The 13541-nt window shown below is 35.8% G+C and overlaps 1 protein-coding gene across 1 annotated transcript in view; it reads left to right on the top strand.

Annotated features, from left to right (window-relative positions):
- The window catches only part of LOC147366722 (uncharacterized), a 191460-nt gene that overhangs the window by 93742 nt on the left and 84177 nt on the right, over positions 1-13541 (top strand). Inside the window, exon 3 of the mRNA XM_086414266.1 lies at positions 3853-3894. Coding sequence (XP_086270392.1) covers positions 3853-3894 — 42 coding nt within the window. The remainder of the gene's footprint in view (positions 1-3852; positions 3895-13541) is intronic.

Below are 13541 nucleotides of genomic sequence, written 5' to 3'. Positions count from 1 at the left end.
TAATTGCTTATAAGTTTAGGAAAGTTTCTTAATTTCTCAGAGCCTCAATTTCCTCATTTGTAAAATGGGAACAATATTTTAATATTAGCCATGTCAAAAGATACACAGATTACTTAGAACGAAGACTAAATCCAAACTGTAGTTAACTACGATTATTTAAAGCAAATACATCATTTTCTTTTGGAAAATACTGTTGCTAATACTACCCATATGTAATAATACCCACAGGTATCTCTTGTTTTTTTCCAATCAACTTCAAGATTGTTTCTTTGTTTTGACTGAACTGAACTAGCTTCAGCCTCTGTTTTTCATAGAATGTTTTGTCATCTTTGGTCTATATCAACCATACTCTAGATATCTCTCCCTGATTCTAGTTATAGAGTCATTCCTTCCTTAACAGCTGTTTAACATTTTCCTGGTGTTTTATCTTAGGTGTGATTTTTTTTTTGTACTCCACTTAGATCATTTTGGTTTTCAGGGTTCTTGCTGTTGTTGTTTTGTTTGTGTTTGATTTTATCTAGCATTGCTATTTTTTGAGCAAATGAGGTTTCAGGGTATAAACTTTATTCATTGGGTCACCTTATCCAAAAGCCAAGATACAAGGGCTTAGTATAAATAATCTCAAAGATTAAAGTCACAGATATCTTGGTGTATGTGTGCGTGCTAAGTCACACAGTCATGTCCGATTCTTTGTGATGCTATGAACTGTAACCCACCAGGCTCCTCTGTCCATAGGATTCTCCAGGCAAGAACACTGGGGTGGATTGCCATGCCCTCCTCTAGGGAGTCTTCCTGACCCAGGATTGAACCCACCTCTCCTGTAGCTCCTGCATTGCAGACAAATTATTTATTGCTGTGTTACTGGAGAAGCCCCGATATCTTGGCAGGCACAGGGGAAATAATGTTGTGGTTAACTATGGCTTTTGTCATTTTGCTGGAAGCACAAACAGTGTCATAAAGTGTTACCTCTTTCCTAAAGAGTATAAAAATGAGATTATTTATTCATAATAGTCAGCAACAGTAATGTTATCAAAACCTTACTATGTACCAGGCAATCTTCTAAATGTTTAAAATGAGTTAATACACTTAGTCCTCATAAAAATATTAGGTATAGATCTTATCATTAACTTTCTTTGAAACATGAAAATAATGAGTCACAAAATGGTTCAGTACCTTCCAAATATCAAGTAATCCAGAAAATGATAGAGCTGATATTTGAGCATGTGTGAGCTAGGGTCTAAATTCTTAACTAGTGTTCTATGCTGCCTTTCAGTGACTATCATGGACAAGTGGATACATTGTAAAGTCATCCACCATAATTCACAAACTTGTCCTCTTGAGTGAGAGCAAGACTTATGACTTACTTCTAACCAATAGAACATGGCGAAGGTGATGGAATGTCACTCCCATGATGATGCTGCATTGCAGAAGACACTGTCTTAGTGGCTGGAGCAATAGACTCCTCAGTTGATTTCAAATAAGCAAGTTGATATGATGTGAACCAGCTATGGAGCAGGGCCACATAGAAGCAAATTATAGATAGCCTCTATGGGATTACAGCCTCAGTACTACAACTAAAGGAACTGAATTCTGCCAGCACCATTTTATCTTGAAAGAGACAATAAACCTCAGAGGTGTCCAGTGGACACCTGCTGCTGCTGCTGCTGCTAAGTCGCTTCAGTCGTGTCCAACTCTGTGCGATCCCATAGATGGCAGCCCACCAGGCTCCCCCATCCCTGGGATTCTCCAGACAAGAACACTGGAGTGGGTTGCCATTTCCTTCTCCAGTGCACGAAAGTGAAAAGTGAAAGTGAAGTTGCTCAGTTGTGTCTGACTCTTAGTGACCCCATGGACTGCAGCCTACCAGGCTCCTCCATCCATGGGATTTTCCAGGCAAGAGTACTGGAGTGGGGTGCCACTGCCTTCTCCACCTAGGTAGCAGCTTATTAGTCCCTGAGCAAGGAACCAGGTTAGACTGTGCTCAGACTTCTGACCCAAAGAAACTGTGAAATAAAAATGTGTTCTTTTTTTTTTTTTACTTTCTTAAGCCACTGTTTGTTGTAATTTCTTATGAAGCAAAAGAAAACAAATACAGCAATGTAGATATGATATTTACCTTTTCTAGAGCTATATTAGTCCTCTATTGTTCCCATGACCATACAAGCTATTTTGTTGCTTTTGTTATTTTTTTAATTGTTATTGTTATGTAATCATCATCATAATGATGTTAAAACAGTAAGGCACTAAACAGTATTGTAACAGAGATAAAAACACTAAGGCTATTCTTTTTCACACAGCAATGTTATTCAATGCAAAAATTCTTAGGAAATGAGTTAAAAGGGAAAGCAAATTGAAATAAACACACTTTATGGCACAAAATTAAAATTTATTTTAAAGCCACCTTGGAGGGGGAAAAAGTATGCTTTAAAAATAAGGTCTGTGACAGTGCTAGAGCACTCCCAAATACTTGCACAAATAAGACACCCACAGAAAACTAAAACCCATGTTATATACAGAAAGGGTCATCTGCTAACATCAGCAAATTAATGACTTGTATTAGGATTTTCTTAGAGTGGATGTGAGGGTGGGAGCATGTCACCTCTTTAGTTAATGATGCTGCAGCAGTGAGCATATTCAAATGGTTTGGCTCTGAAGATAATACCACTTAATGAGCATAATCATAGCACACAACATATTGTCTCAATTCAGAAATGTATATGCAAATCACAACCTCAAACTCTTAACAGCTTTAAAGAACCCTCACAAACTACAACTGGTCACCTCCTCTCTGATCCTCCCAGACACATATAAAGCAGTTCTGGGGTTAGGTGTGTGTATGCATACATATATTATTACCATTTTCCCCAAAGTATTTTATTTGTATACACTCTTTGTGTTACGCCCTTTCCATTAACCTTGTATCTCAGTCTTAGCCCAAAGGTGACAGTTTAAAAACAAACCCCCTTATATTATAATGTATGGATATATCCATACAAATAATTTGTAATGTTTAATTAAAATGAATTGTTATCGACAGACATCATCTTTCAACAACCATGTATCAGAAGCTTTATCTGTTGAAAATTAACTATAAGACTGACTTGACTTTTAAAGGCAGTATGTGAGTTTCTCATTAGCCTTATTATCATTTCTGAATCATAAATATGTAAATGATGAGTTTCACACGGGAGATTTAATTCTGCACTCTTATTTCTGATTAGCTAGAAATACACTCTGGCTCTGTCAGATAATTGGTAACACTGCACACCAATAAGGCATTTCCCTACGCTTCATCAGAGGCAGTTGAAATTAAAGAAGGCAGGGTTGTTACGTTTTTGACAGTTTTGTAACACCAACTTGTTAAAGTTTTAACTCAGCCATTAATATAGTCCATGAATTATTAATACAATTTTTATGTCAAGGTTCTTTTTCAAAGTTGAGATCTAAGACTAAAGTAAAATGCTCTGTGAAAGAATGCTTTCATTTTTTAATCATATTTTAAAAATCACTCTACATTAAGCAATAAACACCAATGCAATTTGAGTACAGAGGGGAGAAAAACATTGATCCCTTCCTGTGAACCATCTACTCCCTAGCTCATGTGCCAAAATATTTGTAAACCTCTAAGTGTTTGGTACTAGGTGAAATTCTACTACTTTAATGTATGATGGTTTGTATTGAACATAGGCAACTTAGGGTTTTCTTAAATATGAATTGCACAAGAAAAAAAAACTTTTATCAATTTTTCTCAAGTTGTCTAATCATTCTAGAAATAAAAGCATTTCAGTTTACTTCAACCTAGAGAAATTGAAGCAGTTTTCGTTCTTAAAGAGTCCATTTTTTTCCTAACAGGGTGATGCTTATTCCCTCCAACAAGATAATGAACTCCTATGGGTAAGAAGTAACTCTCTTTATCTGTGGTCTATGAACTGAGTATCTGTTTACTAGATAGAGGAATAAGTTTCCACTTAAAGAAAAATAATATTTCAAAGTATGCTTGTCATAATGTTCAATGGAAATTTATATGAACTTTTAAAATATCTAACAACTGGCCATACTTAAACTTACTAGACAAATTAGTTAAAGGAACTTCATTTTTAGATGGCTATTATCATATTATTTCTGTTTCAGAAAGTAATGTCAATATATTCATGAAGATTTGTGCTACATATGATCATAAGTACTTTCAGAATAATTCTGTTTTCTTTAAAGTTTTCTTATGGAACATATCCCTTATTATGGTCTTTATAATGAGTAAAATGAAGGGGTAGATTGACTAAGTAAGAATTTCAGTAGATACACTAGAAAGGCCTCCCAAATGTCCTCTTGCCAATAGGCAGCATTCGTGTTATCACTGATACTGGTACCATTGATCACTCAACTTCATTCCTCCTACCGGCTTTTCTTGATTTTCACTACTTTCTTTCAGAACTGATCACTATGCTGCATCTCTTCAGTGTAAGATCAATTTCAGTTTTGAGTCCAAAGCAAAGAGTGTTCCAATGCCAATTAAAATACTAGTATTTAAAAATCAATACATATTTTCCAAGTATAGATTCCTTTTTTCAGTAAAACTCATGTATTTTTAAGAAGAATATGTTTAGAGTTGAATGAAGAACATCTATCTGTAGCATACATAAAAGATCACACGGTCATTTCCATAGGCCTTCATTCTGGCCTCTCTAAATCTAATTAATTCACAGCTGATTTTTTAGCATAAGTAAATTTTTCCTTAAAAAGATAAGTGAGCCATTACATGGAAAACAAGATTTCATGTGAAATTTAATTCCAGTGCTCAGCACACACGACTGAATAGAGTACAGTGTCCTTAATCAATCTTGTATTCAGGTACATCCACACATTTGTTGACTGTACAATAACTTATGAAACAAAAAACTAGCAGAAAATGTGCTGAATATTGCAAAACCGAGAGATGGCTAAATGTGTAAAATGCTATATCCAAGACATGTGAATCAATCGTATGAGGACTAAACAGAAAGCAAGACATCCAGACTAAGAAGTAAAATTTCCACTGAGGTAGGAGCGTGGCTGTTGGATGTGAAGGAATTGTTCTATGACTATGAACATATTATACTAGATATTCTTGGGAATTAGAAATGAATGCTCACTGCTGATCTGAGAACTGAGCTCAGGTGCACTTATCTTCACACAGGAACCAGCCATTGTGACACAGGGTAAAATGAGAAATGAGCTATCAATTCCCAACTCAATTATCAGCCACCATGAGCAGAACAGTAAGGCAGCATAACACCACAATTCACCACATGAACTGCAGACCCAAACAGCCCTAAATTCAAATTCTGGCTTCACCGTTACCTGGGCACAGTATCTTTGAAATTCAGTGTCCTTATTAATAATACAGGGAAATAAGATCTACTCTGTATGTTCTTAACAGGATAAAGTGAGATAATGCGAGGCTTGTTACGTAATAAGCATACTCACTGCTTATCATGAGATCTTTTTCTTTAATTTCTGTTTCGTGATTATCAAAGAAAGACTTGCAAAACTTCAAACACAGAATCTCTCTCATATATACGTATATATATATATATATATATATATGCTTCAAATATATATATATATAGTTTTTTCATATTGAAAGTAGCCTAAAATCTTACACTTCGAAGAAAAAGCAATATTGACAATTTTGTGTATAGTTTTCCAGACTTTCTTTCACACTGACTAGTTTAAGTAATTCACTTTTAGAAGGCATTCCTCTGAAAGATAGAAAATTTTAAGAAATTATCAATTTTAAGATTTTAAGGGATTCAAAAATAGCACTATCCTTCCTATCATGAAGACTGATTCACTTGAGCGGTAAACCACAAGAGCAAATCATACAGAATACATGTATCAGCTTTATTGGTGCTAAAGCTGGTGTTAGAGAAGAGGATGGCAACCCACTCCAGTATTCTTGTCTAGAGAATTTCATGGATGGACCAAGGGGTCACAAAGAGTCGGACACAACTGCGTGACCAATACAACACAACACAAAGTTGGTATTGCCCAAAAAGTTACACTTGTTTATTCTGTCTGGTACCATCTTTCATTCTCAAAAGTGTCTAAAACTATAAATATATGGTTATCCCCCCCCCTAAATTTTATATTGAATGTTGCTTAGATATGGGCAATATTTTATTTCCTAGTAAGAAACCATTTAATTAAACAGACATTTTTTATTCAATCACAAACAGTACTGTGTCACCACAGGCCTTCCCCGGTCGTGGGGCTTATTCTGACGAATGCCTGCAAGGAGGAGCAGAGCAGAATGCTTCCTACTGCCCTCCTGGCTCTTTAGAGAAATGGGACAGAAAGACTGTGTAAAGCATCCCTGTCTTGTTTTCCTAACCTGCTGATCCAGTACCCCATTCACCTTCTGTAGGTAGGAGTAGTATTCCAGGACTAGAGGGTTTTGCTATCGTGTGGTAATCAATGTAGAAACATACATTGTCAAAAAAAGAAGGGACTGCCTCATGAAAAAGTGAATATGGCTTTCTGTCTTAGAGAGGTCGGTCACTCAGTGAAAGCCTGAAGAAGACTTAGATAGATGGAAATAAAAGATAAATGGCAGTTTTCTTCTTTATCTCAAGACACTTGAGGATTTGTCCTTAGATTGAATACTCCTTTTAATGATAATTCAAGGAATTTTTGAATATAATAAGATCTCAGAAAAATGAAAAGCTGGTCAAAGAAACACATACAGAATGTTCAAGTACCTGAAATGTGTTCCTCAGATTGTTTACCGAGTAATGGCATTTATGAAATGTGGTTATACTAGTAAATGGAAGTTAATCGTGTATCCCTCAAGGGACTACAGAACAATAAGGCACAAAAGATGAAGGCACCACAGAGCGGTTAGCATCCCTGAACTGAGGTGGTTTATACTCAAACACAGTTTATAATTTTGTGTCTATAAAGATCCCAAATGCAAAGTGGATGAAGTAGATGGGGCATTCAAAGTCTTATTGAAGGGAATTTGGAGCTCAACTCCACTGTGGAGTTGTCTCTTGTGTTGTTTTTCTACTACTGTATGTCAGAACTCGGTGTTTTAAATCAGCACCATTTATTTGCTATCTGGACAGGGCAGGAGGAAGCCCAAATTTGCTCCCTTTGACATCAGCCTGACAGCTCAACTGGGGCTGGAGTATAGACATTTACATGGCTGATGCTAATGTTCACCAGAAGTCAGCTGCGGCTGTGATCTTGGCATCTTGATTCATGAGATGAAGCTATCTGTGTTGCTTCTTATAAGTGAGGTCATAAGCAAGAAGCATAAACTGCTAGACTTTCATGATGCTTAAATTCAAAATCCAAGAAAATCAGGAAGCAGTTAAAGATTCAGCCCAATTCAAGGAGAAAGGATATAGCTCCACCTCTTGACTGGAGAAAGATATGTACATACAGCGGGGGAAATAATTTGTGGGTTGAGTAGAGAATCATTGGTCTCTAGTTATACAGGGTTTATTGTGCTGCCTGTTTTATGTCCTTTCTTAACAAGATAATCTTGGTGCTGAGGGAGCTGAATCTTTTCTTATGAATCTAAAATCAAGACCATTGCTTTTGGCTGAATAGAGTGAGTGTTGCAATAGATATATTTGCTTGAATACATTGATGTCATTACATATATGCTGCTGTATATCCTTTTTATTGACTTAACATTGTATTTGGAGCAACCTTCTCTGCCATTAGATGTTTTGAAAAATAGAATATTCAAGTTCTAGGTAGTATTTCTGTAGATGAGGTATCCAATTTCTTGACCATTGTTACTGTTAGGTATTTTGTGTATTTTTACTCATTTCATAAACAAATATTCAAGGATGCTGTTGTTATATAAATATTGGTACATACCTAGGTTATATAAATTTCTAGAAGTAGAATCACTGGGTCAAATATATGTAAAGTGTGTGGTGAGTTAGTCTGACAAAATGTTTTCCAGAAATATTTTTCTTTTTGTCGGCTTTTTCAACCAATGTTGGATTTATGATTTTAAAAGTCTCGTCAGTACCGCAAATGCCATCTCATTTGTTTTAGTTTGTGTTTTTCCTGCTGCCTTGAGTATTGTATTACTTGTTAAGAACATTTACTTTTTATAAATACCTTTCATCTTTTTCCAAATCTGATAAGCCAACATTTGTTTTCACTTAATTCTAAAGATAACCTTCTAAATATTAAAAGTCAATGATATAAACAGCACAAGATTAATTTATAACACGAGCATCTTGCATATCATGGCTCCTCCTGGCCTGTTCTTCCCTTCTCTTACCTCATGCACAAACAACTATATCCCCTGTAAAACTCAGCTCAACTCTGCTCTTATCAGGGCTGACTACTCTGAGTAGGAGCATGAAATTCTTTTTCTGTGCACCCATTGTATTTCACATACTATTATAGATTTTTCTTAGCATATTATAACTATTCCTTTCTCTTACCAGACTGAGATTTCTCACTAAAATTCAACAAAATTTGGATGCCAACTTTATAAGTAGTGTGCTAAGTATTTAGGTTACAAAGGTAAGAATATATTGTCTCATTTATGGACAAGATAGACACCATATCTCACCATATGCTTTTCTTGCATCTTCCACAGTGCTTTCCTTGAATATAGCAATTGTAAAATGTTGCTCAATATTGAATGAATGAATTACCAGAAAATAAAAATAAGACAACTCCATCTCAAGCCATTTTCAGGGAGATGTCTGAGAGAAGGACCTTTTCTAAAAGGATTAACAAAGAATTGTACTCAAGCCTGAGTCAGTGTAGCTTAGCCTATCGAGTTTTTAAATGTTTCTTTCAATGAGTATTTTTATCCTCTCAAGCACAATTATTAGGCATCACAAACAAGATAAAATGAAGATTTGCTTTCATCTTCTATTATTTTCATTTAAAAATCACAAAGCATCAGGGGAGCTTTCTTTCTGTTTTGCTGGTTAGATGCTTCTATTCCCTGCTGCTTTTAGTCCCAAGGATAAAAATGTGAAGTTTCTATAAATGACTTTGTCAATTTTATTTAGAAATCCAAAGTTTCAAACTGACACCAAGTCAGGCAACTCCAAATGTTATTGAACTTCACCCTCATATGTATACCTTCAGGGGAATTTTCTTGCACAAAAAAAGAAAAAGTAAAAGCAGACAATTGTTTTCTAAAGCACAAAATGATTTCCCTTGCTACCAGTGTCACCTATGTGATGGCAACAATTTAAAAATAGATGTTTGAGTTTTCCATTTGTTTTTGTTACATCAGTCCTCAGAAGAGATAAATATTTTTCAATATGTTGGATAAACTTATTTGCCTTTATTGTTGTACCTCTTGGGTTGTATTACTTAATTTCTGTGCAGCCTGCCACAATATACTAAAGCACCAGGGGATAATTAAACTGCTGAGGATGCCGTACAGAACGTGGTAGAAAACATATAAAGTAATATTTTCATTTGGGTTCAATAAATAAATTTATTGTCCTCTATTGTAAGCAAGAATAATATGGTCAAAGTGTGAAAAAGGCAATAATTTTATAGAATATGTAGTAGGTAAGGGAGGCAATGAAACAGCGAAAAGAGACTAAAGGGCTTTAAAAGGCAAATTGAAATCATAATAGAAATGTAGACATAGGAAGTTATAAGGTTTCCAAAATAGTAGCACATCTTAGAGTTATATCAAAGTTATTGGAGCCTCCAAACAAGTAATCAAAACAAGCTTAATGACAAAGGAATGACTTTGAATTGCCTTCTGAAAAATTTTAATGTGTTCACATCCATTTATAATATTCTCTACTTGAGTCTGCTGAGATTTTACATTTGTTTTGAAAGAAAGGCAGAACAAGTACTCTCATAATATCTCACAATAATATGTTGTCACGCCTTCCATCTAGGGTTGCTGGACCTCAACCTCTAAGTTTATTCGGGTCCTATTCACATTTGAATCAGAATGGACTTAAGCGTTCCTTCCCAACAAACTGTTTGGGGACTGTGCCTCCTGAATCTTTCACTTCTGATTTGCCTCTGACCTTGTCTATTAAGTCTGTAACTGGAATTATGCATTGTTACTCAGACAACATCTCCATTTTGCTCCCCAGTTCAGAGAACTGGATTTCTGTCTTCTTTCCTCTACCTTAGTCCCTATTTTTATCACCTGAGAAATCCCCTAATGCCATTAGGTCAGCACCTTTACTTGTTCATCACAGTCCCCTAACCAAGAGAGTCTGGCCTCTGGATCTAGCCACATACTGGGCCCCCGGTACTCACTGACTGACCAACCCTTTCCTGGTGGTTTATGTTTCATTCCCATGTTGCCCTGGCTTGTTTTGTCCACCCTTAGTCAACACTGAAGGGCATTATATGAATTAGCCAACTTTGTGAAGGTCATGTCTGTGAGCATTAGAATGCTACTGTTTGAACCCAGAATGAGGAATCATTAATCTTTAGCTGAAACATTTTCTGTTTGTTTGTTTATTGGCTTGTTTGTTTGTTTGGACACCTGAGTTATGTAAGTGATTGTGTTCTCTACCTTTTGCTGGCTGTTAGAAAAACATCCACTCCTATCAATTATGCAGGACCACACAGCCAGTATTTGTTTGCAATAATCTCATCTCTGACTTTTTCTAGCAAGTTCATCTCCCCAAAGTCCAGAAAGGCTCGCCTATTTGTTTTTAGTTTGCTTGTATCTTGCTAAATTGAGTGTATTTTTATAAGCTGTTTATAGTTTTGGAGAGGATAAAGGAGGGATAAAATGGATAAGTACTATAGAAACACTGCTTCCTGTTCCAGCCTGCTATCATGTAATGCCAGTTACATCAGGAAGAAAGAGCCCCACTCTACATCTTCTCCTCTGACTGCCGGTCTTCAGAATCTACATGTAGGTCTGGGTCCACAGTATCTGCCCTAGGATGTGGGGGAGTATAGTCTAGGGTCTAAGTCTTCTCAGTCTACTCTGTATTACTGAATATGACTTATAAAAAGCAAAGTACGACAGTGTAATCTTTCAGTCTGTGGGCCTTCAGATATAATTAGCTTCCAAAGCATCTTTCTCACCTTTAACAAACTCATTTTTAAAGTTCTTCAAAGAAAGAACTATTAATACTTTCTCCAACAATCCACTCCAATTTACAAGCTATTCCAGGCTTAGGAAGTCCTTTTTGTATCTAACTGAAGCCTTGTTGCTTTATATTAAGATTATTATTAAGGCTCAAAGGTAGAAAAGAACATATATCCGTCCCCTCTTCATTATTTTGAATATGATCAATCAGTAACCATAATCCCAGGTCTAAGCATTTTAAGAATACTCAAATGACATATTCTTTAAGTTTTAAATACGTCACCACACATCCATCAAGCAATGCATGTGGAGGAAGGACAAACAAGGTTAGCTAGTGGTATTATTACTTATTGTCAGTTATCTTACATATACTTACACATATGGATTTCTGTAATACTCTAAAAAAACATTATAAGGCGGAGCTGTTCTTATGCCTCTAGTGCAGATGTGGAAACAAATATCTAGGAATATTCTCATTGTCACTTTCATCTTCAAGTGATGGAACCAGAATCCACTCTGAACATCTGACCCCAGAACTTAAGTATGCTATATTGTAGCCTCTAAACTTGAAGGCCTGTGCAAGCCATCAAATGTCTCCAATCTTTGAAGAAATTTCTTTTTTACTTATCTTCTAAGTAATGCAGATTTTACTGAAACAACAATATCTAATACAATGCTGCCTATTTTATATAAAATTTGAGTATTTTGATTTATGAGTGCTATTATAACCACATAATTTTCTATTGTTTTCATTGCAAAGGGCCAGTGTTTTACTTTCAGACTTGTGTCAGCTTGCCTAGACTTGGCTCTTCATAATTGTGATCTATGGACAGAAGGAAAATTAAAAACAATTTCCACTTTTTGTATATATGAACTTGAGGACTTCAAATAAATGACCAGTATTTGTAATCTGTAAATTAAGAAGATTTTTTAAAAATTTTACATAAAACTGGTGAAAACTATCCTTACAACTACCAGTTATCGTTATAGCAATTATTTTGAATAATGATATCATCCTATCAACTCTCATGTCACAACTCTCATTTTCAACAGTCATTTTTCCTACACTACAAGATCATGGATCCAAGTCCTTTGTAATATGCTTTCTCATTTACTGCATCCATGAATTCTACGACCTAGAGAGAATTATTACTCCTGTTTTACAAGTAAGAAAAATCAAGCCTCAATAAAGTTAAGTAACTGGCCTAAACTGATTTATTTAGTTCTGAAGCAGGATTAGAATTTCCTTTGTCAAGTGAGCCTAACAGGAAAGAGCAAGGTGGTATGATAGAGGTGTCATAATTCAAATCCTGTTGTCTACTTATTTACAAGCAAGCAATACTTGTCAAATAGTCACAGCACTGATGCCCCTCTGCATCAAATTTATTAAAATACTTTGTAATCTCTCCCCAGACCAAATTTGCAAACCAATCAACAAAAAGAAGGCTCATAAAATATGAGCCCTTGGCCACCAGGGGGAGTAAGGTCCAGCTCAGCTGTTGGTCACGTTCAGAACTCAGCAGGCCTTGTCTTGTTTGTGTAGCTGGTGGTATGTGGAGAGGGAGAACCAACCTCTCAGGAAGAGCGCAGAGTAAATCTAAGGGTTTTGTAAATCAAAGGTCAACATGCCTTTGAACCACCCCTGGTGGTAAATGTATGTCTTTGAGTTATGAAACCTGATCGAGGACTGACAGAATGTGATAAAAAGAAATCAAAGAAATGAAACCTTTACCTACTCTACACTATTTTCAGTGTTATAAAAATTTGAAAGTGTCTGGCAGAACAGTTAGCCACAAGGGTTTTTAAGGTATTGATTTCTGGGAGACCATTTCTCTTGATAGACAGCCTGCATTTTAATGATGACCACTTCTAAAGGTGATCTTGCCTGTCTACATATCAAGTCATGCAAATTGCATTAGAGTAGGGTATGTATGCTCTGCAAGGCAGAATGTGGATTCAACTTTGTGTACCTTTCGTTCTGAAGGCACTGTTTGTACATCTAAAATTTATGTGAATGCTTGTTTCCAGAGAGGTATAATGCATCTGTTGTCCTATTCCAGGGTCAGTTTTGTTTGAATCTTTCCGTTGTCATGCAGATTGTCAGCATGGTCCACAATTATGAAAAGTCTCTGATTGTAAAATAAAATAATAAAGAAAAATCAGTAGGAGAGTGCCTGGGGTGAATATATAATGCATTTAAAGTGTGAAGCCGTCCATTTAACCCTTAACAATATTCATTTTCTTCACAGTGTGCAAACCTTGTCAGTAGTTTGAAAAGCTATGAATTTAAATAACCTTAAGCAGCCTGAGAAATGAATAATTTGATAGGTATATCTGGCAGATGGTTGAAATGTCTAAGTTTTTTCTTTTTTCCTGAGAATATGCTGTAGGGTTTCTGCCAAACTTAGGTTTTAAGGGAGGCACAGAAATCAAACAATGAACGCTCCATATTTGCAAACTACCAATACCAAGATAGCATTTACAGAGAATA

Source organism: Bos grunniens, chromosome 8 (assembly GCF_055505025.1).
Source record: "Bos grunniens cultivar Pamir isolate PY7600 chromosome 8, Bosgru_T2T1.0, whole genome shotgun sequence".
Lineage (NCBI taxonomy): Eukaryota > Metazoa > Chordata > Mammalia > Artiodactyla > Bovidae > Bos > Bos grunniens.
The sequence above is the reverse complement of the archived record's forward strand: the minus strand, read 5'-3'. Positions and strand labels throughout refer to the sequence as shown.